Below are 27677 nucleotides of genomic sequence, written 5' to 3' on the forward strand. Positions count from 1 at the left end.
CTGCGGTGGCTCCGTCCCTTGGTGGTGATGACCCCGCCCCTTCTTGCCCTGCCCCCGAGAGAACTCCGCCCTGCGGTTGCAGTCAGTGCTGGGCGGGACTTGAGGTGGCCTCGCGCTCTCCTGGCCCCGCCCCTCGCTGCCTGCAAGCTGATTTACCGCCGGAACTGGGCGGGGCTTACTGTGGCCCCGCCCCTTTTACCCCGCCCTCTGTGGGCCCCGCCCTCGATAGGCGTGGCCCCCCTCGTCGCCTGCGCGCTGCGGTGGCTCCGGGCGGGGCGGCGCGGCGCGGCCGGGCCGGGCCGGGCCGGGCCGGGGGATGCGGGAAGCGGGGCCAGCCGCGCGGGCCGGCCGCAGGGCGCTGCCGCGGGTACTACCGCTGCTGCTGCTGATAGCGGCGGCAGCGCTGTGTGCTCGGGCGGGCGCCGCCGAGCCCTGCGCCGCGCCCTGCTCCTGCCGCCGCGGCCTGCTGGACTGCAGCCGGCAGCGCCTGTCCAGCGGGCCGGACCCGTGGAGGATCCCGCCGTTGCCCTCCGGCACCACGGGGCTGTGAGTGAGCGCGGCGGGGTTGCGGGGCCGAACGGGCAGCGGGCTGTGTTCAGGTCTAGGCCTGGCGGGGACGGGGTTGCGGGCTCAGGGCCCGGCGGCGGGGGCGGTGCGAGGCCCGGGCTGAACGGGCCGGCGGGGCTGGGGCTCGGTGTCCTTATTTCTCTCTATAACTCCCTGACAGGGCGGTGCAGCCAGGTGGGGGTCGGGCTCTGCTCCCAGGTAATGAACGGACAAGAGGTCATAGTCTTAAAAGTGCGTCAGGGGAGGTTCAGGTTAGACATCTGGAAGAATTTCTTCACAAAAAGGGTAATTAGACGTTGGAAGGGGCTGCCTAGGGAGGTAGTGGAGTCCCAATGCCTGAAGGCGTTCAAGGAGCGACTGGACGTGGCACTCAGTGCCATGGTCTGATTGACAAGGAGGTGCTTGCTTGTAGGTTGGACTCAATCATCTTGGAGGTCTTTTCCAACCTAATTGTTTCTGTGATTTTGTCCGCGGGGTGTTCGCACGGAGCCCGGAGGGCTGCGGGCAGGGCGGCCCCAGCAGTGGTGTCTGGCTCTCTCGGGGCAGCGGCCGGGGCGAAGCGGCTGCAGTGGTGCCGTGGAGAGAAAGATGGTCTGGCCTGGAAGGCTCCGTGTACTGGGGTTTCAGGGCGCAGTTTGGCGCTTGTCTTGCCCTACTCTGTGATGACAAGAAGTGAGAGGAGGGTGGAGCACGGGCAGGTTGTGGTTAGTAAGTCACTTATTAATGCCATTCAATCCAGGAGTTAACGTTGTTTCAAGTCAGGCTTTAGGACATGGTCTTTTAGGATTGTGCTTGGAAGTGTTCCTTCAAGCACCAACCTCAGCTGTGTTGTGGTACTTCCTGTTGCTTCTGGTTTCCTTTGCATCCCGCTGTGCTGTGCAACTCAGTGACACTCTCCTTTTTCTTCAGTTAAACTATTGTGGACTCCTTGTGACATTTGTTGCCATTGTTTATTAAAAAAAAAACAACCCACAAAGCAATTCAAAGCCACCCTTAGTTTCGGCTCCCAAGTGTTTAATAAGACAATGTGCTAAATAGTGTTCACCCAGGTCAAGCCTTTGTCCTTTCTTGACTTTTGCTGTCACAATCACTGTTTTGTCATCTTTGGCTACAGCATGTTTGGGTGGAAGAGGTGCTGGGATGTGAGGGATATCAAAACTGGCTTCTGTGCACAGAGTTTTTAGTCCCTGTTGCAGTTATCATTCTTCCTAGTCGATAAAAATGACATTATTCCTGACCAAGAGAAAATTAAGCCTGTTGGGAAGGTACTATGAACACACAGGCCACGGGAGTTAACTCCAGGAATTCCTTTAGCAGGTCTCAAGAGTCTGATCTGTGTTAAAAACTGGTGCTTCCAGTGTGTGTGTGTGTGCAGGTTGGTCTTGTTTTCACTTTCTGTTTTTAATAAAGCCAGGTGAGCAGGGCTTGGTTTTCATGATGGAACTGCTCAGGCGACTGTAACTTCATTTTTCCTCTGAAGTTATATGCATTTTGTGGCTAACCTGGTGGATGATGAAAAGGGTTGGGAAATTAATGAGTTAGGAAATATTTTTTTATGTCTGCCTCTTAACATTAGTTTCTTTAGAGCAAGGAATTCCAGCGCTGTGTGAAGGGTGACTGTGTGTAGGGTCAGAGGGATGCACAATGCTGGTGATCGCCGCCTCCAGTCCCATATTAAGTATGTTTATATATCCTGGTAACCAGACAGACAATGAATAAAAGTTGTTCAGTTATCAGTTCAGCAAGTTCCATTCACAGTAGTTTTTTTGGGTGAGCTCAGATGGCTGCCTGCATTCTGCATCAACACCTCTGCAGTGCCACAGTATGCTCAGCTTGGCTAAGATCATTCTTCATCATCCATAATCAGTTTGGTATGTTTGTTCTGTTTTATTTATTTAAGAGATGAGTACCTCTTAAGCTTAGAATGACTGTTTAGATGATGCTATATACAATACCAGATGAATCTCTAAAATACAAGTTTTGCGTGTTTGCTCTGTATCTTGCACAGCTTGGGCCTCCCAGTTACAGTGCAAGGCTGCTGAAAGGATGGGTTCTTTGGTTTTGGCTTTTCCAGGGCAAGGGAATTGCTTCTAGTTCTCCAGGATAACATGAGTCTTAGCTGTGTGATTGAATGATCTCTAAATACAGAACATCAGCCCATGTATTTCATTCTGTATTTTGTGATCAGTTGGTCTCTTTGAAAAAGAAAAGCATCAGTAACAGAAAGTAGATATAAATAATGTGAGAACCAGTTTAAATATCAACTATACCAAACTTCTTGAAAGAGCACTTATTGTAATGAAAACTTTGTTGTAGTACAAATCTGTGTAATAACAGAAAAATACTTTCCTGCGTTTTCTAAATTAAAATCTTAATTTCTAACTTGGTAATCAGACAGTAGGCTTCTGAAGGGGATAGTTGGATGTTAGCATGTTCTCATTGCCCAGGCTCCATGGCTGTCAGTGTTTAAGAGTCATTTGGACAATGTCCTGAATAATTTGCTTTAATATTGGTCAGTTCTGATGTGGTCAGGCAGGTGGACTTGTAGCACTGTTGTAGGTCCTCCCCCAACTAAAGTATTCTATGATGCTGTTCCTGAAAGCCTTAGAAAAATCGAGTTTCAGTTTTCTTTGCATATTAATCTTGCTTCCAAGATCTATGTCACTACCCGCTAGCTGTGGCTGACACGCAAGTTGGTTTGGCTCAGCACCTATGACCCGGTTTTGCTCATCAGTGGAGTATCTGCACATCTTGAGGCGTGTGTTGTTATATTCCATGTCCATTGTCTCCTTCCTCCATGGGTTGCACGCTGGTCCTTTGGAAACAGTGTGGCTTAGTACTTCCTGCTCTGGTTAAACCCTCTGCACCAAGATAAGTCTGCTCAGCACTAGCTTGGTGCTTGCATGTCTGAAACATCCAGCAGACAGTCTACTGCTGGGATTTGGGATCATCTCTCAAGTGCCAAGTGACGTCAACCACCCCTTGTATGGCCCCTTTAGACCTCTCACCATCTTCACAGATGGCTCAGAGACATAAGCTGTGTCTAGTTATTTCTACACTTACCAACAGGTTTCTAACTGTGGTGAGGGGACCAGTCGTGTTCTGCTAGCACAGTGGCAGTGCCAGGTCTGTTCAGACACAGTGACTCAGACTCTGGGCATGAGCTTTTGGGGATTCACCTCTGTGCTGGACTTGTGCCAGAAGAATGTCACACCAATGAGTTGGTTTCACCTTTTGGACTGACATCTGCCTGTCCTTTCTGGTGTGTCCAGGACCATGTTTCCATCACCAACCTTATATTTTTGGTCATACTTTAACTCATGTCATGGACTAGAGGCAGCCTGTGCTCAGATCAGCCCTCAGAAGTGGACCCATCTATTGCATTTATGCACCAAGTCCAAGGGAAGAGTAAAATACTGTGTAAAGTTATACCAATGGGAATAGCACCAATACCCAGTGGGAGCCAGATTAAAGCTGGATTTAATGACTTTTGTCCATTGAAAGAGTCCAACTCCTGCATGTGATGCCTATAAATAAAACCAACTGGTGCTAAAGCATCTATCTGTAAGATTCCCAGCCTCAGGGTTCTTTCCCTTCCAGCTTGTTTGGGAATTGTGTGTATGTCGTTCCTTTAAAATAAGCCTGCCTTGGCTAGTCAGCGACTTTGGAAAGCTGAGAAAATGGGGATCATGCTACAGAAAGCAGTTCAATATCGGGCATTTTGTAAGAAATTACTCTCATGTCCCTGCAAAGTTTTTTTCTTCTTGCAATGTACAAGTGTTGTTAATAAAGCTCTGGGTTAAAGGAAAAATTATCTGGTGAGGTACAATCTTCCTTTCAAGAAGCTTTGACAAAAAGTTTTTTTGGTTCAGAGAAATGGAACTGTTTAGACTTCTATTATGAGCGACCACCTGAACAAGCTCTTTTCTTTAGTGAAGGAGCAATTGTATGATATACATAATATATATAAGTACAGTTTAAAACTTGAGATTGTATAAAGTATACTCGGTTTAGGTTTGTTGGTTTGTTGTTTTTTTTTTTTTTTTCTTATTCCAGGAGCTAAATAACTTTTCTCTCTGTTCCCTAGGGATTTAAGTCATAATCATTTGTTATCATCCAACTGGAGCATTGATTTGTCTGTCCATACTCTGCAAGAAGTGTAAGTTGTTTTTTATGGGAATAAAGTCAAAAGATATCCTACCCTAATTCTAATTAGAACATTCCATTGGATGTCAAGATACCTGGTCTGACTTGCAGAAATATTCAGTGCAAGTTAATTAAAAATGGATGCTGCATGTTGGCAACACATTTTATATATAAAACTGTTGTGTTGTGAGCAGAAATGTTTTTCATGAAAAATCAGAAGACTGTTATTTTTAAAGAGAAATGAGGTGTGTTTGTTTTGGCTATAGCTGATTTTAAATGAAAGAGAAGTAATAGTAGCCATGAAAATGAGAAAAGCTAGCATGTTTCACTGTTTAAATTGTTCAAATTATTAGTATTTAAGCTCTTGGGAAATCTTTTTTGTCAACTACTAAGTATTATTAATGCAGTAAAATTGTTAAATGCATTAATTATTTCTGCTGTGTACAGGAAGGTTTTTCTCCTCTTTGAAGTGTCAATATTTTTTTTTTTCCCTTCTGCTTAAGGAAAATGAATTACAATGAGCTAAGTGAAATTCCATATTTTGGAGAAACAACTTCCAATATAACTCTTCTCTCATTGTAAGTAATAGCTCATCTGCCTTTTTCTTGTTTAACAAATGGGAGATCCATGAGAATTCTGCTATCAAATTGTAACAAGACATCTGTTTTCTCGAAATACTGCTCATGTAAAATGTGTCAGGGAATATGTAAACACTCTTTAATAAATACAAATCAGTTAGACAATCAAGTCACCCTAAATTACCAATAAAATGCAGTCAACCAAGGCAGGCATCTTTGAAGGGGAGGGATTCAGTCCAGGAAAGACACTTCCCACAAGGACCAGCTCAGCTACAGGCCTCAGAATTTGAATCTATTTGTATGTCAAAGTGGCAAATAGCTCCCGGATTTCCAGTATTGCTTTTGGAATTGACACTTTTGGAAGCATGTGGTGCATGTCCCATTCAGGAGGCTCACTGGTACTATTGATAGAATAGAGTCCTGTTGCTATTTCAGCTGGAAGGATGAGATGTTGTGATAATCATATTTATTGCTGATCTTTTTCAGGGTGCACAATGCCATTCCAGAAATAAATGCTGAGCAACTCCAGGTCTACCTTTCATTGGAAAATCTAGACCTTAGTTCTAATCTTATCTCAGAAATTAAAGCCTCTTCATTTCCACGAATGCAACTGAAGTACCTGTAAGTATGAGTGAGCTACTGTGTCTGGGATTCCTGGCTCTATAATGGTCATGTTGGAGACCTCATCTACTCTTCAGTTAGTGCCTTGAAGTTGTCATCCTTACACAGCTTTGAACTGGTAGCAGTGCTTAATGGAGCTACAGATATCCTTGAAGTAAAATATTTTTCATACCAATCTATATTGTATTTTCCCAAATAACATGGAAATAACCAACTGCTATTGTCAAAGTGCAGGTACGCAAGCCATCAGGGACGGAATAATTTCTGCCCTCTGTGAGTAGATCACTGTGGACATTGGGTTAACCACGTCTAACTGAAACATGGGCATGCAGTAAAAATCAGCTCCTCACACTGATTCCTTTGGGAAAAAGAATTTAGCTTGGTATCCCAGAATTCATATTTCTCATGTGACTTCACAACGATCTTGTATTCTTTTAATCAGTGGTTGCTCTGAGGTGGTTGTGCTGTTATGTTCATCAAACTCTCTGTGTTCTGAATGGCTTTTTTCCCTCTTCCTTCCTTAGGAATCTGAGTAACAACAGAATAGCTACTCTAGAAGCAGGTTGCCTTGATAACTTATCTAGCTCACTAACGGTGATAAAACTGAACAGAAATAGGATTAGTGTGATTCCACCAAAGATCTTCAGATTGCCTCATGTGCAATTTCTGTAAGTAACAGTTGTGAAAACGTCAAAACAATATTTACAGCTGAACTGTTAACCTCAGCATGTTCTTGACTTTCACACAGTGGTGCTTTTTGCAAGGTGTCTTAATATTTGAATGTCATCTTTCTAAAAGGGAACTGAAAAGGAACCGGATTAAAATAGTGGAAAGTCTTACATTCCAAGGACTGGAATCCTTAAAATCCTTGAAAATGCAGCGCAATGGGATTAGCAGACTAATGGACGGAGCATTCTTTGGCCTGGGTAATATAGAGGAATTGTGAGTATGCCTAGTTGTGGAATTTGTTTAGCAAAAAGAAAATGGCTCTGGAGGGGTTGTGTCCTGTATGGCTTCCCTTACATCAAGGCTGTGCTTAGATATTGATGAAATCATAGGAAAAGAGTATTTTCCTATTATTTTTATGTAATCTCTGGTTACTTCAGAAGTGGAAGGATACACTTCTCCATTCCTGGAAGTGTTCAAGGCCAGGTTGGATGGGGCTTGGAACATCCTGGTCTAGTGGAAAGTGTCCTTGCCCATGGCAGGGAGTTGGAACTGGATGATCTTTGAGGTCCCTTTCAACACAAACCAGTCTTGGGATTCCATAATATTGGTCCTTTTTTCCAGCTTCTTCCCACATGATGATCAAGAATGTTTGCCTCTGCAATCTCTTCTTGCTGTTTTTCATTTGCATTCATATGAGGTTTCATTTGCAACCTCATAACATGGGGTTGTTCTTTCCTTTGTGACTTTGACAGAGTGAACACAAGGATGTCTGATGCAGTGTTAGCAAAAGACTTTTTTAAAAAAGAAGTTTTTGGGCATAGAGATTATAGTTTTGTTTCTGCCACTGGGTCCATGCAGCTGGTGTTGTGTTACTCAGTTCTTCATATACTTTAACTCACTCTTTTTATTTCAGTGGGATTGAAAGAGTCATGCATTATGTGTTGTCTGAGGCTTGAAGTTAGTAAATAATTTTGAGATCCACAAGGTGAAATTTTTTAAATGGATGTTTCATTGATTGTCTATTTGACAAATGTTTTTCCTTCTAATTCATTAGAGAACTGGAACATAATAACTTAACAGAAGTTAACAAGGGCTGGCTGTATGGACTGCGGACATTGCAACAACTCTATGTTAGCCAGAATGCCATCACCAGGATCAGCTCAGATGCATGGGAATTCTGCCAAAGACTCGCTGAGCTGTAAGTCCTGGGCTGCTATTTGTTGGGGATTTTTGAGATGTTGCAGTTATAGATTGGCAAGAATGAATTGCCAAAGGAACTACTCCATTTCCTTGCTAGGCCCATGGTAATGCTGTATTTTACTTGTAAGTATTCTGTTAGAGAAATTAAAACACAATAGTTAATCAAGTCAGATAGTATCTTAATAATTAATCCCCCTACTTGCCTTTAAAGTGTGTGTTGAATGTTTCCAGAGACCTGTCATACAACCAGCTCACTCGCCTCAAGGAATCTGCCTTTGTGGGACTTGGCTTATTGGAGAAACTAAACCTGAGTGACAATCGCATTAGTCACATTGCCGATGGTGTCTTTAGAGGTCTGACAAATCTTCAAACCTTGTAAGTACAGAAAACTCCAAACCGAAATTTCAGTTTAATGCAATTTCAGTTTAAGTGGAGCTTTTGGAAGTAGAGACTGGAAGCCTGAGATCATTGGTGATGTAGTCCTGCCTGCATGTGTGGTGGGGCTGATAACCTTTTGGCTTGCCAAGATGGCAGAATTCCAGCCCAGCTAAAACCAGCCAACCAACCACTCAATTTTAGAGGTGGTAAGAAACAGCGACTTGGTGACCTTGAGTGCTCAGATGTGTGTCCTGCTGGTTCTGAGAGGTGTGGATAGTTTGTGTAAATGCCCGTTGTGAAGCAAATAGCCTGGGGCTCTTTAGTCCAGAGGGTTTCCTTAGGTTTAGAACCTCAGAAACCAAGTGCTGAACCCTTTTGTGTTGCAGGAGGTGTGGTTTTAACCGGCCCTGCTCATATGCTGATCTCACAAACCTAACAGGGGTGTAGAGTTGCTTCTTGCTGTTGAAGACGCAGCTTAGCACTTGCAGCTGTTGCAGCTGTTGGATATTTCTGAAAAGACCCAATCCTGTCCTAAGTAGATCTGAAGAGTTGTAATTATCCTAAACAACAGTACTTGAGAAGGGAGTGAAAGTTTATAACCCCTCTGTCACTTCATTAAATAAATGCTTAAATAAGCAAACTCACCAGAGGGATTTATGTAAGCAGTCATATTCTGTTAACCTTAATGCAACCTTTTAATGAAATAATTAAACCTAATTTCTTAGATTTAGAGCAGCATGAAAAAGAACAAGAGCAGATTAATTGGTAGGTTTTTTCTGGGCTCTCGGGTGTCAACAGCTGAGGGCCTGGCCCTTTGCTTTGGGGCTGGAATGTGCAGAATGGAGGGCAGTGGTAATTAACAAGGCTCCGAGCATTAGTGTTCAGCCAGGCATGAGCAGCCAACTCCTCACTCACACAATAAGGGACTTTTCTTCTGGGCTGCTCATTCGTTTCTGAGTGGTCTGAGTAGTGGAGTGTAAAAGTACTTCAAAAAACAAGAGATACCATGTGGTTCTGGGATTAGTTCCATTGTTGGTTGCATGGTGGTTGTTTGGGTGCTATGGCTGGTGTAAATATTTCTATATGTTCAGCTCTTGCCACTCTGCAATGTAGGAGAATAAACTAAAACTAAATATTAGCTGCAAGTTAGGATTACACATATCTAAGACTAGCACTGAAGTTTTGAAGTTTTACATAGTACCATGTAATTTACTTCATAGTACTGTGAGCAGTTTGGCATTTATATTCTCCAGCATTCACAGCATTCAAGGTCTGAAGCAGACCTTGAGATAATTCTAGAAATGTGTTTTAAATCACAAGAATTAGCAACTTGGAAATAAATTGGGCATATTATTCATCTAGTCATTATTTTCTCAGTTCCATATTGGGTACCTTAGCTTGAATAATTTTCAAAGAGAAAAAGATTCAATTTGAGCAAGTTTCAAGGCTGTATTTGTTCAGACCTTGTGATGCATGAAATAGAAAATACTTTTCTTTTTGTCCTAAACTTGGAAGTGTGTAAATATAAATTGTGGAAGTGGCTGCTGTGTGCGGTTTTAACAAGACTTCTATATTTCAAAGTAAGAAAAATAAGAAAATTGTGTGTTACCACAGATGGTGTCCTGGAGGTTGATCCCAGTCTCTTTCACAATGGTGTTCTACGCAGTTTACAGTCTCACGTAAGGGAAAATAGATGCTTCATTTTTTCCCCCATTAGCACAGGGAAAGAGGTGTTTATATGAGTTGCCTGTGTATGCAGCTAGTTTTCCGTCAGTTGACTCATTTGGAAGCTTCATCTAGCTGTTGCATAGAATATCTGGTAAAAGACAGTGCAGACTATCTTTTATTAGTGTGATTTCCTTTAAACACAATCCTGTCTGTGCATGGTGATATCAAAACAAGTGCTCTCAGCTGAGTCCATGTCATTCAGGCTGAAAATGCAAGTGAATTTATTTCATCTTCTCTCTGGAAAGCATTTAATCCTCCCCAGACCCTATTGCTCTATTGCTTTTGCTGTTTAGACCTCTGTTCTCCATGAGGGGCTGAAGTGCTGTGCTGAGGTCAATCAGAAATCCCATTAGCTGATAACGAGATTTGTGAGCAGAATATCAGCTTCATTTTGAAAATCCACCATGGTGTGCCTGGCAGGCCTACACTGTAACCTGTGCATAATCCCTTAATATGTTAATGCTGGTATAAGCCTGTTACTCGTGAAGATTAATGTTGCTAGTGTATTGGTTACCTGACCCAACTTGCTTCAGGAGCCTCTCCCATATCCTGGCAAATAGTCCATCACATGACAAGTGCTGGTTAGACCGGGACTTTCCTTAAATGCCACATCAAGAAGTTGTGTTGCAGAATTTGCTTGTGGTTCTGGCTGCAGCACTGATCATGAGCAGTTTTCCCTTTTGTACTTCTGAAGTGAAATACTCATCTCCTGACAAGCTTAATTTTGTAAAAGATTTGAGACCTTCCAGGTGATGTTGTGCCAGAGTCGCATACCTGGCTTGTCTTCCCCAGCTCACCAGTGGCCATGGTGATGATGGTGTTCTGAGGCTTCTTTCTAAGAGGTGTCTTCTCCTGCAGGGACTTGCGGAACAACGAGATCTCCTGGGCCATAGAAGATGCAAATGAAGCTTTTATAGGACTCAGCAGGCTGGATAAACTGTATGTATTACAGACTTAGGGGAATGACAGCACTTACCAGGCATGCAGAGAGGGAGAGTGCAAAATATTAAGTAATTGTAAATCAATGACACCAGGCAGAAAGCCTTTGTCACAGTGTTTCCACTTGCATGCCACAACCTCTTGATATAGGGCTGGGTTCCTTGTTCAGGAGTATCAGATCCATGTAGCACTGGATTTCCTTACAGCACCAATTTTATGAGATTAAGCATAATGCATTTGACTGCATTTGTTATTGAATACCTCACTCCCTCTGTGTGATGATTATTGCTTTTTGTCCTTCTTTGGTTTGGGTGAAAGTTACTGCTTATCAAAAAAACAACCCCAAAACACAAAGTATTTTTGAGCAAATGCAAAACACTATTGCATTAACAAACTTTCCAGTGGACTGTGAACTTTTCATCCAGTGCCACATGCTTTGTAGGAAGTTCCATCCTGTGTAGCTACAGATGTTGCTTGTAACAAATAGCCTGGTGTGAGGGTACAGTCCAGGAATTTGCGTGGTGGTAGCAGTTTGGCATTAGGAAGGTACTGCATTGCTTCACTCCCAAGTTCTACATATTGCTGACTTAAATTATCTTCTGACGCGTCTCTAGTCCAAATCTCTAAGTTGAAAATAGAAAAGAAACCCTGTTCTTGGGAAAATTAGTTGAGCCTTTAAGCTAAAAAAAATAGTATTTAATCTTTTATCTCAGCTAGAATTAGAAAAAAAATGCAGTTAAGCATCATAGGGAACTTCTTTTGGGTCTTGTTTGTGAACTCATATTGACATTCAGACTGGTTTCTGGGCCTTTTATTTTCAGAATCTTGCAAGGAAACCAAATTAAGTCAATTACCAAAAAAGCATTCTCTGGTCTTGAAGGGCTCAAACATCTGTAAGTACTATAATTAGTATGACTCCTAATTATTTGTCAACATCAGTCTTGTGTTCTTTGTCAGATTTTCAAGACTTTAACTGAAGGCAGCATATGAAATTGCACTGACTCATTACTGTGCTCTTTGCTTAACTTACAGAGATTTAAGCAACAATGCAGTAATGTCCATCCAAGAAAATGCCTTCTCCCAGGCTCAGCTGAAGGAGCTGTAAGTTCATGACAATTATGTAGAGATTCTTTACAAGCCCTACCTGGGAGAGAATCCTTCAGCCATTGTAGGGTTGTCCAAAAGTGTCTGAAGTGTGTCTGCTTTCATCATGAAATATTTGCAGCAATGCTGGTAGATTATCAACTCAAAGTTGGTAGCAATATATTTAGATCTAAGTTTTGATAAAATGATCACCTGCATTTCCTTAGTTGCAATTAGTAGGAGTCAATTTTTTCTTGCGGTACTGAACCATTAAGCTTTTCCTATCCTATGATTTAGCAGCAAGCTCAGCACTGCATGTAGGCAGTGAACAAAAGAAATAATTCATCAGGAATCTCTCAGGGAGATTAACAAACTCCCTGGTTTTTCTTCCTATTTTGGGGGCTTTGGAAAGGCTTTAAAATTCACAGCTAGACAAGATTTTTTATGTGCTCAGCAGATGTTTAAGTTGATAGGGACTCTTGTGGTCTTCAGACATCTGAGGTATTGTAATGTGAAGTGACCTTCGCACCCAAGACTAATCCTACTTTAATGCAGTCCTTTCTGTGAGTTTAAGTCTCTGACTATTGTGTAATCTGGTCTAAAACTGTTACTCCGTTAGTTAACCTTGGCCAGATGGACTTAGTCTGCAAGATCTGCCCATGTGAGGAGACAATTTCATGTGTTACAGACTTTTGTTGCCCTCTCTGATGTATTTTTAAAGTGAGGAATCATTGATATGTACAGGCAAAGAGCAGGATGGAATCCTAGCTTGTTTGGTGCCTCTCTTATTACTGGATTCATCTTAGGGCAGATCACTTCTTGTTAAATGCTGGACTGTCTCAAGTCAGTCATATTCATATTCAATATTTAGGAAACTTTGGAAGCAGGTGGTAGGGAAAAAAGAGACCCATCATTGTTTCCTGTTGGCAGTTTTTCTGTGGAGCAGAGAAAATGAGCTGCAGTTGATACCTGTATGAAACAAATCACTTTTGGCCTATTTATCAGCTGGTGTTAAAATGCAAATTGAGGCTTCTGCGCATTTCATAATGGGAAGTGTGTTTAGTTTGAAACATGAAGCTGCTCTGCAGTGTTACATTCCTTTTAATTGCTTTAAAGAGGGATGAGAGAATTGTAAAGACAGGCTTAGTGGTTTTGTGGTGTGTTTTGGTTTTTTTTTTTGTTTTTTTTTTTAGAAATTAAAACTACAATATTATATTCTCCAGGATTTAAATGAAATGTAAAGTTTTAATGCTGACATAGAGGGACTGACTGATTCTAGCATAAATAGCTGAGATTCTATAACAAATACTCGTATGTGTAAAATGATACTGGAAATCTGATGTTCTTTTGTGTATGCTTTCAAGTTGTTTTGCTGCATGAAATCACATGTAGGCATGTGAAACAAACTTCACTCATCCTTTTGTTTTGCCCTGTTTCTGCAGAGTGTTGAACACGAGCAGTTTGCTTTGCGATTGCCAGTTGAAGTGGCTGCCCCAGTGGCTCAGTGAGAGCCATTTGCTGCAAGCTGTAAATGTCAGCTGTGCTCACCCTGAGGGGTTGGCAGGACAAAGCCTTCTCAGTGTGGACCCTGATGACCTTGTCTGTGGTTTGTATTTTTAGTCACATTTGATATAAAAACACAGTAACACAAGTCTTGTAGCTGAAATCAAACTGTTGTGCTGGGGAGGTACTTGGTCCTGACAATGATGAGTCTGGGGTTTAATTCTGCTTCTTTACGCTCTGTTTTGTGGGTTTGAGCACTGAACTCAACCCAAGGGAGTCGTACTGTGAGACTGCATTGTTATTTATTTAGCTTACTGTTAAAAATGGATTATGCCTCAATTCTACCTGCTTATGACTACCTTTAGCTTTGTAAGGTCTGTTTGACATTCTCTCCCTGGTTCTTGTCCATACCAGCAGAGTCTCATAGAATCATAAAATGATTTGGATTGGAAGGGACCTTAAAGTTCACCCAGTTCCACCCCCTACCGTAGACAGGGCACCTTCCACAAGAGCAGGTTGCTCCAAGCACTTTCAAACTTGGCCTTGAGCACTTCCAGGTATGGGGTGGGGGCAGCTGCAGCTTCTCTGGGCAAAACTTAGAGTAGTTCAGGCTCTGGCACATTTTCTGGTGCTCCGTATGTGTGATGTTTATGGTGGTCTGAGGCTCTTTGCCCAGAGTCTGGGTGAAGTCTGTGGCAGACCTGGAATTGGCGTTTGCTTTTTCTGGTGAGCAATCTTATAACAGTTACTTGTGTATATGCAATTCCTTCATTGCTTTGTTGGCAAAGGCTACAATAATAATCATGTAGGTGGAAGCACCCACTTCTCCACTCCAGTACCACCACGGTGGTGTCTGACAGAGCTCTGTGTGTGTCTGTGAGAGTGTCTTTGCTGAAATAATGGATATGGAAGTCACTCTCTCATGAGATAGCGAACTGCGAGCTAGTTATGCTTTGCTCTTGTAGAACGTCAAGGCTCTTCGGGATATTCAAACTATTTGAATGTAAGTCTCAGTCCTTCATAAAATGGCCTCACTCTTCAGCTGAGCAGGGCTTATGAGTGGGATCTAAATACACCAAGTTTCAGACAGGTGGACAGAAGGCAGGGCTGCTCAGCACCACACTTGCACACTGATTGTTTTCAGTGCTGATTCTTCTTCCTCCTTCACAGCTTGATTTCCAGCTCAAAACAGCTGAGTTTGTGCACCTCAAGCAGGACATCGGTTCCCAAAGTTTTGGTTTTGGTTACATTGTCTTTTGAGTGCGTTTCCTTGCAATATTAATTCAAGAGGAAAGTAGCTTATCTTGTTGCTTTTTTTTCCAGATAATTTCCCCAAACCGCAGATCAGAGTCCACCCGGAGACCACGGTGGCCCTGCGAGGCACAAATGTGACCCTAATGTGCACTGCTGTGAGCAGCAGTGATTCACCCATGGCCACAGCCTGGCGCAAAGACAGCGAGGTCCTCTATGATGCAGAGGTGGAGAATTTTGCCAGGTACCAGCAGCAAAGTGGGGAGGTGCTGGAATACACCACTGTCCTGCACCTCTTCAATGTGAATTTCACTGATGAAGGGAAATACCAGTGCATTATCACCAATCACTTTGGCTCCAATTATTCCAACAAAGCTAAGCTGACCGTCAATGGTAAGTGATAATGGTAAAAATGGAGAAATACTCTGAACGTAAAACTTCATTTAAGTAGCTACAAGTCTATTTTTTACTAAAGCTGGCCCAAAATAGTCTTGCAAATCTCACCGGGTTTTAGAGCACATCTTTTTATAAAGCTGGAAAGAAGTTATTTCTTTCTTTTTGTGGATGAAAAACTTCTGTTCACTTTTTGAAAGTGGCAGTTATCTCCCGTGCTTTATCAGAAGACAATTAGTTGTTAATCTAGTGAATTGGAGGTGGAATTCTTTAAAGAAAAAGCTCCCTCTACTGTCTCCTCAGAACTCAGCACCTTTCCCACGTTTGTAAAACTGGGAAAGACTCAACTGAAAATAAATGATAAAAATTCTGAAAAGTGAGAAGTATTTTTTTTATTTTTCGCCATAATGATTCCATTTATTTTGAGGGAAGGGTAGGTAAAAAGACAATGTTCACATCAGTCAGCAGACCACTGATCCCCACAGTACCTCAGAGCCAAGGTGATGAGATAGAAACTTGCTTTCCCTGTTAACAGGGAAGAAAAATGTGGTAAAGACTTTTCCCTGGATTCTTCCCATGAGAAATGTTGCTCTTCACATCATCATAGATTAACTTAATGGCTTTAAACTGAAAAAGAGTAGGTTTGTATTGGATATTAGGAAGAAATTTCTCCCTGTGGGGGTGGTGAGGCCCTGACACAGGTTGCCCAGAGAAGCTGTGGCTACCCCGCCCCTGGAAGTGTTCAAGGCCAGGTTGGATGGGGCTTGGAGCAGCTAGTCTAGTGGATTGTGTCCCTGCCCATGGGCATGTATTGTCTTTAGGGTCCCTTTCAACCCAAAGCATTTCATGATTCTATGAACACTGTAGATACTGTATTTAAATTTTAGAAGAAAAGCTCTTAGAAATAACTACTGGAAGTCTGTGCAGTTCTTCCTAAGAAAGAGGAGCAGATTCTTCTGGAGTGTTTCAGATGTGTTTTCAAATTTTCTCTCTGCTGTGGAGCTTTTGCTGCGTTTTACCTGGTACTGAAAACGCTGAATTGATGTCCCCTTTCACCCAGAGCTCCCTTCTTTTCTGAAAACCCCCATGGATCTCACTATCCGCACTGGGGCGATGGCCCGGCTGGAGTGTGCTGCTGAAGGCCACCCCCCGCCACAGATCTCCTGGCAGAAGGATGGTGGCACAGACTTCCCTGCTGCAAGAGAGAGGAGAATGCATGTCATGCCTGAGGATGATGTGTTCTTCATTGCAAATGTGAAGATGGAAGACATGGGGATCTACAGCTGCATGGCTCAGAACATCGCAGGGGGACTCTCAGCCAATGCCACCCTGACTGTGCTGGGTAAGTGTGGCTGGCCTGTGCTGGCAGATGGACCCCTGCAGTGGAAGCGCAGCTTAGCTCTAAGTAGCAAGTTGAAATCCTGGAGAATTAAGTTAAAATACAAAGAGCACCACTTAGTGTGATGTTTACATAGTGAAGCTTTAAAGCTGAGCTGCAGAGCTGCCCGGTGGAGTTGGAGTTAGTGTGATCTTTGCAGGGAGCTGAGGGGCATATCTCAGTCTAGCAGCATAGATTAGGCCGGTTATTTGTGTTGACTTAGAGCAAATGTTATCGCTTGTAACAAACTTGCCACCAAGAAGACCAAATGGGATCTTGGTATGCATGAGGAGAAGAGCATTACCAGCAGGTCAGGGAGGTGATCCTGCCTCTCTCCTCAGGCCTAGTGAGGCACATCTGGAGTGCTGTGTCCTGTTCTGGGCTCCAGGATGCACAGCTCCTGGAGCAAGTCCAGCAGAGGCTACAGAGATGATGAAGGGACTGGAACATCACTCTTAAAAGGAAATGGTGAATGGTTGGACTTGGTAATCTTAGAGGCCTTTTCCAACCTAAATTATTCCATGATTCTATGAAAGGCTGAGGGAACTGAGGCTATTCGACCTTGAAAAAAGATGGCTGAGAGGGGCCCTCATCAATGCCTGTCTGTGTCTGCAGGGAGAGGTCAGAGGATGGACCTGGCTGTGCTCGGTGGTGCTCAGCAATGGGAAAAGAGACCATGGGCAGAAACTGATGCACAGCAAGTTCTACACGAATGTGAGGAAGAACTTCTCACATTCTTGCGTGGGAGCAGGCTGTATAGAGAGGAGGGTGTGGAGTCTCCCTCACTGGAGATGTTCCAGAACCATCTGGATGCAGTCCTGTGCTATGTGCTCTGGGATGACTGTGCCGGAGCAGGAAGGTGGGACCAGATGACCCACCATGGTCCTTCCAAGCTGACCCATCCTGAACTGTGAACTGTGCTGAGTAATAATGGAAGCTCAGTTCCTTCCAGAGTGCAGCATTTTTTGAAGACACTGACTTTTAACGTTATGGCCAAATACAGAATCAGACTGGCACAGGTTTCCCGGAGCAGCTGTGGCTGCCCCATCTCTGGAAGTGCTCAATGCCAGGTTGGACAGGGCTTGCAGCAGACTGGTCTAGTGGAAGGTGTCCTTGTCTATGTCAGGGGGTTGGACAGGATGATCTTGAAGGTCCCTTTCAACCCAAATCATTAATACAATTCCACGATTCTTTGAAGTTATCTTACAATTTTGCTTTTTGTCCCAGAAACTCCTTCCTTCATGAGACCCCTGGAGGACAGGACAGTGACCCGAGGTGAAACTGCTGTCCTACAGTGCATAGCTGGTGGCAGTCCTGCCCCTCGCCTCAACTGGACTAAGGACGACGGTCCTTTGATAGTCACCGAGCGGCATTTCTTCGCTGCAGCAAATCAGCTCCTCATCATCGTGGATGCGGGACTGGAGGATGCTGGGAAGTATACGTGCATCATGTCCAACACACTGGGCACTGAGCGTGGCCATATTTACCTAAATGTCCTGGCTTCCACTAGCTGTGATTCTTCCCAGAGTGGCATTGTGCATGAGGAGGACGGCTGGACAACAGTAGGGATCGTGATTATCGTTGTCGTGTGTTGTGTGGTGGGAACATCCTTAGTGTGGGTTATTGTCATCTACCACATGAGGAGGAAGAATGAAGATTACAGCATCACTAACACCGGTAAAGTGCAAAATCACCAGTCTCTAGTCCTGTTTTTAATAAAAAACACTTGAAATTTCTGGATTCATTACAAATGGATAAGATTAAAGAACTGAAGATTTCCTTCAAAAATCCTGTCAGGGATTTGCTCAAATTCCTCCACTTAGAGGTTCTTTTAAATACCAGAAGTGTGCTACTTCTATTCCATATACATTAGATTTGTCCTACATTGAGGGAAAACACTAAAGTTCGAAAGTAAATATTTGAATAAACTTAGAAATATTTACAGGACCTGAAATAATAGGTGTAAATTTTCTTTCTGGTCCTGTCAGCTTTGAACTGGCCATCTGGATTCATAATTACTGAGGTAGAAAAAAGATACCTACATGTGAGTTGAAATTCTGGATATTCTTGTTAGTGTGGGGAATAGTGCTGGTAATACCTTGAAATATTCACACTGTTTAATGTTGCCAATGTTAATTCTGCCTTACAGAGGAGATGAACCTACCTGCTGACATTCCCAGCTACCTGTCCTCCCAAGGAACACTGTCTGAACCTCAGGAAGGCTACAGTAACTTGGAGGCAGGGAGCCATCAGCAGCTGATGCCTCCAGCTGGCAGCTACATGCACAAAGGCACAGATGGTAAGCAAAGCCCTCAGGTGTGTTACCAGTGCCTCAGCAGGATACCAATGCAGTCTAATCCTCACAGCTTAAGTGTCAAGGTAGATCTTCATCCTGTTTCTTTCCTTTGGCATCTCAAGAGCCCAGGCAGAAGACGTGGAAATAGAATTTGCTTGTAAGATGACTAGCTGTGCCTCCTATCCTTGGTATAAAATTCCTGCCTCTGTCAGACATCTGCTTGGCTTGTTGAAATTGTAACTAAGGGGTCTGCACTATTTCCCTACCTTGTTTGGACACTTTGCTGGATGTTTGTGTCATTGAGCTTACAGAGATGCTTTTTTTGCCATCAGAATGCTGAGGACTCATCACTCATTATATAGGCTGGCTGAAAATTGATCCTCAGTGTGAGTTTTTCACACCTGTCCATGATCCCTCCAATCCAATCCCACTGCACTAGAGTCTGTATCAGGAAGGAGTTGAGAAACAGCACATCTCAGTGACGAGTTTATCATCAGCTCTGAGGTGTGTGGGCATGCAGGGACAAGTCAGATCCAAGATGGATGTGGGCAGATACCCTGGTTTGATCCCAAGGCTGTTTCAGCCTGGTGCCCAAGCTGGCTGGAGCTGCATGGAGCTCTTTTGCCCATGAAATAGGGGAACATGTCCATGGTTCCCCTGGTCAACTTCAGAAGGGCACTGCTGTGGAGAATTTGGGTGGTGAGAATCTGTAAAGTTTCTCATGTGGCATCTCAGGCCAAGTACTCTGTTACTCCCTTAACTGTATAAAGGCCCTTCAGATTGTGCTGCTGTACTAAATGGTCATACCGGGACATAAAGCCTATGGAAATGTGGCATCCTCATCCTTTTTGAAAGTATATTATTTTTCCATTGTGTTCATCAGGTGGTGCAGCACCATTAGTGATCTGCCCAGATTGTTATGACAATACCAACATCTACTCGCGGGCCCGAGAGTACTGTCCCTATGCTTTCATCACCGAGGAGGACTCCCTGGATCAAACACTCCCAAATCTCATGGTGCAGATGCCCAAGGAAACGTGTACAGCACGCACCCAGAATGAAACCAGCGCTCTGAATAATCTCATAGTAGACAGAGACATGCCTGTCTTCCTTACCAACCGTGACAAAAAAAGTGATAAGAAAATCTCCTGCCAGCAGATTAATGGTGAGTGTCCACTTTTCCTTTTGTTGCTTTGTATTCCCTGATAACTTTGGCTTTCATTTTGCTGCCCTTCACTGTTGACACACAGCTAATCCTTCAAGTGCCAATTGTTTGTGGAGCAACTCATGTTTATTAATCACTTGTTCTTCAAATGCCCTTGTTGCATCAGCAAACAAACAACAGCTTGCATCCAGTACCCAAGATTAAAGAGGGTGATGTTAAAGGATGGAATTTCTTAATTTGTGGTTTAAAATTGTGGAATGTGAGCCTTTGCTTATATTTCAAGGACATCTATTAACCAAAAGTTGGAGCTTCACGTTAAGAAATCCAGATGGGCTTTCTGTTTGAGCTGGCCTGAATTTCAAAGAACTCCCTAAATTGTTTGTTTTTCTGTTGACTTTCTTCCATATCACCTTTTTAAAAATTCACATCAAAGCTGTGTGTGTTACTGGTTACTGGAAGAGATTGCTAGAAAAGGAGAGCATCCAGTAGAACATACTCTCAAAACCAGAGAAAGTCAGCTCAGAATGATTGTTATTGCCAAGTTATTGCCATAGAGCTTAAATCTGTTTAAAATCTGAGTGTGGTTGATCTCTGCTCTCTGTGAGGTGTGACAGCACCCAAGGGAACAGCTGGAGCTGTGTCAGGGGAGGTTTGGGCTGGGTATCAGGAGAAAGTTCTTCCTCCAGAGGGTGGTCAGGCACTGAACAGGCTCCCCAGGGAATGGTCCTGACCCCAAGGCTGCCAGAGCTCAAAGGGTGTTTGGACGACACTCTCAGGCACAGGGTGGAATTTGTTGGGGTGTCTGTGCAGGGCCAGGAGTTGGACTCAGTGATCCTTGAGGGTCCATTCCAGCTTAGGATATTCCTTGATTCTATGAACTTGCTCCTGTTCATCTTCTAATTTTTCTCCCTCAGAGCCCCTCCAGGTTCCTCTGTGGGGAGGCAGCAAAGACCTGGCTTGCTCTCACCCACAATTCCTTCACCATCCATTGGCCCATGAGGCCCCGCAGCCACTCCTGAGCGACGGTATTGCTGAGAGTGACCAGGACCAGGTGTCACCCAGACCCTGCCCCAGGCTACGAGAGCAGAATTTTGATTATAACAGGACACGGAACATTCATGACCACAGTGAAACCACATAAGACACTTAAAGAGCCTTGAAAGCAAATCCAGATTGACTGACTGTGTTTACTACCTCAGGACTAACCCCAAAGCCAAAGATGCTCATGTATGTGTCCGCAGTTACTAAACAGCCAGACTCTGGTCTGGAGGAGGAGGCACATGCCCTTTTTTCTGTGATTTCTCCGTTGGAAAATGGGAATGTGCACCAGAGAATACGTGGATAATTAGTGCCATCTACAGAAATTGCATTAAAACATGAATTGCGTGATGCTGGAAGCAGCCTTTTTGGTGGTGCATGCTTTGAAAAGCTCTCAAGAATGGATGTAGCTATTTCACAGTGCTTTGCTGGCTTGGAAACAAACCATCAGGGCCTCCTCATGGAATTCCCCAGGAACTGTAAGTGTAAAACCCTTGGCCAGCTTTTCCTTCCTTAGACTGTTGGCAGGTGTCTGTTACCAGTTTAAGTCTGGGGCTTGTTTTCTCCTATGAATAATGGACTCTAGTTGTAAATAAATTTGCATTTATAAATATTTTGTATACACTAAGCATATAAATGTGTTGGCTGTAATGTAAATTATTTTTTATTATGCCAAAGTATGTATCATACTGTTAGTCTTGACAGCTGCATATCAAGCCATATGGTGGGGCTTGAGGGGACCGAAAGCTTGTTTGTGGGGGAATAGCTGTCTTCATTTTGGAAAGAAGTGCGTTTACTTATAGATATGTGGTAGAACTGTGATATTGATGAATTTCATTGTTGCCTACAACTGTGTGCCTGGCTGACTGGGCTGCAAGCTGATCCATTTCATGATACTAGCAGAATTTCAAGGTTTATCTAAGCTTTTGTCTTTAAAAAACACCTTCATATTGTGTATGTTGAGAGGGTCTCCATATTTTTCCTAGCTGACAGTTAAGTGAATTTTTAAAAAGAATGTGGTGATGAAAAGCGTGAGGTAAATTGGGAGAGCACTTGATAAATACTTAGTGAACTGTACTGTGGATTTTCTGTTTCTTCTGCATAGCCAAAGGCATATGGACTTTAAAACACTTGTTTTTCTCTGTTGTAAACTATCAGGCTAAATTGTTGAACTAAGAGTTCTCTAAACCTTAGTGTGGCCAAAATGTTTAAATATTTGACAGGTGAGAAATTATACAGTACAGGGAACCCCTCACTACTGAAAATCTTGCTGAGACAGAGGAAGCTCAGACTTGATAGCTCCAGTGAGATGTGCCTGACAAAATGAGGAAGAACAATGACATTTATAAAGACTTCCTGAAAAATTCTTTCTTTTGATAAAATACCCCTTTTTGTAGAAGGGGTTAAAAGATTCCTCAGGGATGGGTTTTCAGTGGGTAAGTTGCGCTCAGTGCTCACACCTTTTGAGTCAGGTGCTTCCTTCCTGGTCACTGCTGCCTGCTTTGGAGCTCTAGGATTTGTACCCAAATAAAATCATCTCTGTGGTATTTTTTTAAAGGGAGTAACCTCTTTTTGGCCCAGTTCAGTGAAGGTATGTGAGAATTCCCATTGATCCATTCCTGGACTGAAGGGTTTGTGACTCAAGTGTCAGGTGTAGTTGTGCAGAATGACAGCTGAATTTAGAGACTGTAGTGAAGTATTTGAGTAAATGAGTGAGGAAACTCTGGGAATAATGATGCTTTTCCCACGGCTCTTTGCACATGAATGATAGTCAGATCTGTTGCAAATGAGCAAGTATTTTCAAGCACTCTTCCCATGCTCTCAAAGCCAGTGTAGGAGCTTTGATAGCCAGCAGCTTTAGTGGGAAGAGGATCCAGTTGTCCTTGACCTTTGGGTAAAGTAGAGAGAAACACAGGATTCTCTCTTTTTTTTGATTTTGGACAAGTGAATTTTTGGATCCTGACAGGTGAAATGTTTTAATACAATTTAAAAAAAAAAAAATCTGAAGTTCATTTCTTCCTGTTTGTATTTCCTTCAGACGTTTCCTTCCCAGAGAGCATTTAAGACACAGTGCTTACTCTGAATCCAAAGTGATCCTGGCTGCAGGCACCCACCACTGTCAATTTAAATCCAGATGAGAAAGGTCCTGTCATGAAACTACAGCAGCAGCAAAGCCTCATTCTTTTGGGCTGCTCTCAGCCAGCCACTCACGCTACAGAGACAGGGAGTTGCTGGCATGTGTGATTGCCAGGAGTAGGAAAACAGCTTCCCTCCTGCTGCTGCTCTGTCTCCCATCATCTTTTGGCAAACACTTGTTCCTTTTTCTTTCACTCCCCTCTCTCTTCAGAGGAGCTGAGCTCATCCAGATCTGTCACAGTCCAGATGGGGGTGTCCAGACTCTGGGAGTAGTTGGGGTCCAACTCCCTGGAGCAAGGGAATTCCCGTTTAGTAGGTTAGACCTGCTTGGCCTGGACCAGGGCTTTAAAATCACTGCTGTCTGCACCAGGACTGTGTTGGCTGTCAGAGACTGCAGCTAAAGCTGCTCCGATTTCTGTGAGAGAGTCACCTATAAAAGCTGCCATCCTGAATGAAGACTCTTACATCCTTCCATGAGCATTTAAAGTCCATAAGCTGGTTGTAAATAGCTGATGCTTTAAGTAGGTGACATCTTGCTGCACTGTGGAAAAACTTCTTTGGTAGACCTGGAGAAAAAAATCACGTGTGTCTTCTATCCCTGTTGGTCCAGGTGTGTAGAGGGGACAGAGTGGTCTTCCTTTTTTCCATAAAAACAAACAATTTTCCTCAATCAATGCCAAAGCACTACTGGTACAGGAGCTGAGGGTTCAGAGGGCAGCAAGAGCAAAGCTGCTCCTGTTCCCTCTTGCTATTTCCTAGTGTCTATTTATATTTTTTTCACATTAGAATGTATATTTTGTATAGCATATGTAATATATGTTTGTCTATTGTAACATATGTCCAATCAATAAAACGCTGGATACATTGAGCATTCAGTGTAACTCTGTTAGTTTGCAGATTGTATGATTATATTTTTTCTATGGTATTTTAATTTTCATAGAGGGAAAAGAATTGATTCAATTTGCCAACTGGACATGTTCCTGGGACTCTGAGAATTGGACAAGGTGATCTCCAGAGGGTGTTTCCATCTCAACAATTCTCTGATTCTGTGGTTCTCATTTCAGTTTTTGTGCGGGAAGCACCTGGACCCTTTTTGGAAGATTGTGGGGGTGGTTTCTCCATGGTGCTGTTGACTCTGGGCCAGGAGCCTTGCACATCACTGTTCACCCCACAGTTTTCTCCTGCTATTCCAATGCTGCCCTCATGCACTTTGGATCCTCTGAAAAGGAGATTTTCTTTCCAACAACAAACATTCAGTGCAAGTTGGTGGGAGTATGCCCCACACACCGACTGTGGGAGGTGCTGCCAGCTCCATACCTCCTGAAAACCGTTGTGAGTTTTTTATTCCTTTGAATAATTCTCTTGCCGCGTTCTTCTGCTGGTTGATGTTCTGATAATTAATCACCTTTGTTCTCCTGTGCTCTGTCCTGTGTTCTTCACTCTTGCACCTGTTCTCAGGTCTCAGCACTCTGTAGCTTTTCCCAGGTTAATTTGAGCTCCTGCATCTGCTTCATCCCGTGCTCTTGCTGACAGAGATATTTACACCCAGGGAATGGGCTCTCAAGAGCTGCGTGTGCATTGTTCCCGCCACCTTAGACACACTGACTTCCGTGTTTGTTCTGGAGAGGGACTTTGTACAAGGGCATGTAGTGACAGGGCAAGGGGGAAAGACCTTAAGCTGATGAGGGAAGGCTTAGATTAGATACTATGAAGAAATTCTTCCCTGTAAGGGTGCTGAGGCCCTGGCACAGATTTCCCAGAGCAGCTCTGGCTGTCCCATCCCTGGAAGTGTCCAAGGCCAGGTTGGATGGGGCTTGGAGCAACCTGGTGCACTGGAAGATGTCCCTGCCCATGGGCAGAGGGTGGAATGAAGTGAGCTTTTAAATCCTTTCCAACTTGAAACATTCCATGATTCTGTGATTTATCTGCTCACATTCCTGATAACCAGGGATTCCTCCAGCCTCTGCCTGGACTAGGACAGTACCTGGCTGGGCAGGAGACAGCAGTCACCTGCCACCTCTGGAGGCTTCCCTCGTATTTATAAACCATACTGGGGTTTCCCTGCAGCTGAAGAATTCTGTGTCCACAGCATTTCCCAGATCCCAGCTTTTTGTGTGCTCTTAAGTATTTGCAAGCCACCTCAATTGTGGGAGAATGGCCTCAATGATCCTAACCTGCCCCACAAGCCTTGATTTATCCAGGAGTGTTGCAGAACCACACCCCGTGATCATTTCAACAAGATGCTCAGGAAGAACCGGCTACTGCCTTCCCTGGCAAGTTCAGCTCTCTCTGGCACAGTGTCAGAGCCAACAGCTATTGCAGATAAGATCATGAATAGTTAATGTTCTCAGTTACCCAAGCATATTTGAAAATTAACACAAGCCTGGTGCTGATGAGAGTAAAAAACTGGGTCATCAAAGACAGGAAAACACAGAAAACAATTGCATTTACCCTCAGGCTTCACTAATGACTGAATTTTTGTGGAGGATCCTAGTCCTTCCTCACTTTAATCCTTCAGTGGTTTAGTACTGGATGCTTCATTAAAGCACCTTCCCTCCTGCCTGCCAGGTTCTCCTCCCCTCCTTCCCTCCTGCAGGAGTTTGTGTTCCCTTTGGATGAGTCTCCAGGCTCGGGAGTAATGGCTAGTGCCCTGAGCACGAGCCTGGGCACCGTGGAGCGATGGAGCCGATGAGCATGGTGTGGTGGGCAGGTATGTGTGACATGGGGAGGTGAGCAGGGGCAGGGGGCTGGGTGCAGCCCCCTCTGAGAGCAGTCCTGTGTGTCCCTGGGATTCCTCCAGACTCCTGCTTGGAAAAATTATCCCCTCATTTGTGGGTTAATAGCTTTACCTTCTGCCAAATTGAGCCCCAAGTCCCTCAGGTCTTGACCTAGTGAGGCAATAAGCAAATAGCTGAGATTGAAGGAGAAGACAAGTCCTTGAGTCCATGGGACCCCCAGCACTGGGGAGTTTGGACTCCAATCCCAAAGCAGCCATGGCTGTCACCTGCACTGGGAGCTTCCTGAAATCCAGGCTGCTGTTCCCTGCACAAAGGAAGCTGGAAGATACATGGGGCTCTTTTTCAGAATGAACCCATGTATTCATAGAAAGACAGAAGTAGAGGGGAACAAATAAACTCCAAATCCTAATTTGTATGGCTTTCGCCCTGAAGTGGCTCACTGGGAGCACCAGCAGTGGAGATCACCACCCGAGAGGTTCAGCTGCCTCCAGCCAGACATTGGTGGTGTAGGATCACCAAGTCCCAACAGCACAGAGCAGACAATGGCAGAGATCACACAGGGATGTCCGCTGTTGCAGGCGGCGATGGGCATGTGAAAGTGCTGTGACTGTTCACCTGGGCTTGTGCAGGTGAGAAAACGGGTGGTTAGCTCCTGCTGTGCATTGTAGATGGCATTTCCAACCTTTAGGAGGATGGGTGAGCTCATGCCCTCCCGGTTATGGACACTGAGGGAGGAAGGGAACAGCCCCCTGGAGACCGGGCACACACACCAGGCCCTGGGCTTCCACCCAGTGCTTCTCCTTTCCATGTCTGATTTGGCTGGTTCTGGATCTGCTCTGAGCTGACCAGGATGAAAATGGGCTGAAACACAGCACAGCAGAGAAGGGACAACCTCAGAGTGTGTCCTTTAATCCAAGGGCCTTTTCCTGCTGTGCCCAGAGGCAGCCCTGTCTGGGGTTGCTATTTGGAGAGCAATGGAGCGCTATTAAGGCTACTGTTTATCTCATTTTCTCCCAATGAGTTGCCATTGATCTGCTTCATGATGCACATGCACTGATTGAACCCTGAGCAGTTACTGACAGCTGGGTAGCTGCAGGGTCGCTCCTGCTCTGCCCCCTCCATCTCCTGGTGATGTTTTGTGTCAGGATTTCTCTCACACGAAGCAGAGCTGGTCTGAGGGAAGGGTTAAAGCTCTGTTCCTGGAGCCCTAAGCAGAGATCAGAGCTCTCATTTCTCTTATTTCAGGGCTCTGGATTCCGGGTCATCTCTCTCGGATCAGGGCTCTCATTCCAGCTCATCTCTTTTGCAAAGGCAGATCTTCTCTGAACAAGATCTTCGTGTGCATGACTTGCATGTAACACAGGATAACTGCTCTGCTCATCACTTGGAAGGTTTGATTTCATGTTAGGTTTAATATGTCTTCTGAAGATTTATCAATGTAATTTGCCCCAGCAGCTGGAAACATCTCTGCTGTCCTTGCACAGATTTATCACTTACACCATTTGCCTGATGCTGGATGTTGCAAGAGCTTCTATTGAGCAGAGGGCTGTGATTTGTGACTTGCCAAAGGGGATTTTGGGATGCAGAAATAAATGTGCCCTGCTCCATTAATAGCAAACAGCCTGCTGAGAGTATCCCTGGCAGCATACATGGCTTGGGAATGGTCTGGCTGAACTGGGGTGAAGAGCTGTTCTGTAGAGCAGGACTGATCCTGTCCTGAAAAATTTTAATTAAAATAAATGCCCAGGAAAAGGCCAACCATTTGTGCTGTTGCTTCCTGAGCCTTATCCCTGCTAATTACACAGTGTGTCCGTGCAAGTGACCTAAAGCCAATGCAGCACCCAATTTGCATTTAAATTAAAAACCGTAT

At 44.1% G+C, this 27677-nt stretch overlaps 1 protein-coding gene across 6 annotated transcripts; it reads left to right on the plus strand.

The window, feature by feature from the left end:
* Positions 1-268: 268 nt before the first annotated feature.
* Positions 269-27677, plus strand: LRIG2 (leucine rich repeats and immunoglobulin like domains 2). 6 transcript variants are annotated; one of them, XM_085044365.1, is made up of 19 exons: positions 270-546; positions 4655-4726; positions 5217-5291; positions 5778-5912; positions 6437-6580; positions 6711-6854; positions 7636-7779; positions 8013-8156; positions 10746-10826; positions 11648-11719; positions 11859-11927; positions 13352-13515; positions 14736-15056; positions 16117-16398; positions 17662-18111; positions 18584-18733; positions 19614-19895; positions 24134-24401; positions 27053-27664. In XM_085044365.1, exons 1-18 carry the CDS (start codon positions 317-319, stop codon positions 24391-24393), a joined length of 3219 nt encoding a protein of 1072 aa, XP_084900491.1. In that variant the 5' UTR covers positions 270-316; the 3' UTR covers positions 24394-24401; positions 27053-27664. The 6 variants fall into 6 exon arrangements, with proteins under 6 accessions (XP_084900495.1, XP_084900491.1, XP_084900492.1 ...); XM_085044366.1 differs by having other exon boundaries at positions 24134-24398; XM_085044364.1 differs by having other exon boundaries at positions 24134-27677.

Source organism: Lichenostomus cassidix, unplaced genomic scaffold (genome assembly GCF_008360975.1).
Source record: "Lichenostomus cassidix isolate B80296 unplaced genomic scaffold, HeHo_3.0 unassigened_scaffold_chr26, whole genome shotgun sequence".
In the NCBI taxonomy this organism is placed as follows: Eukaryota; Metazoa; Chordata; class Aves; order Passeriformes; family Meliphagidae; genus Lichenostomus; species Lichenostomus cassidix.

Excerpts from the sequence above, each read along its gene's own strand:
- LRIG2 (XM_085044364.1), top strand. The coding sequence starts at position 317 with ATGCGGGAAGCGGGGCCAGCCGCGCGGGCCGGCCGCAGGGCGCTGCCG. Across the intron at positions 7,780-8,012 it reads TGCCAAAGACTCGCTGAGCT|AGACCTGTCATACAACCAGC; the intron begins GTAAGTCCTGGG and ends GAATGTTTCCAG. Across the intron at positions 8,157-10,745 it reads CTGACAAATCTTCAAACCTT|GGACTTGCGGAACAACGAGA; the intron begins GTAAGTACAGAA and ends CTTCTCCTGCAG.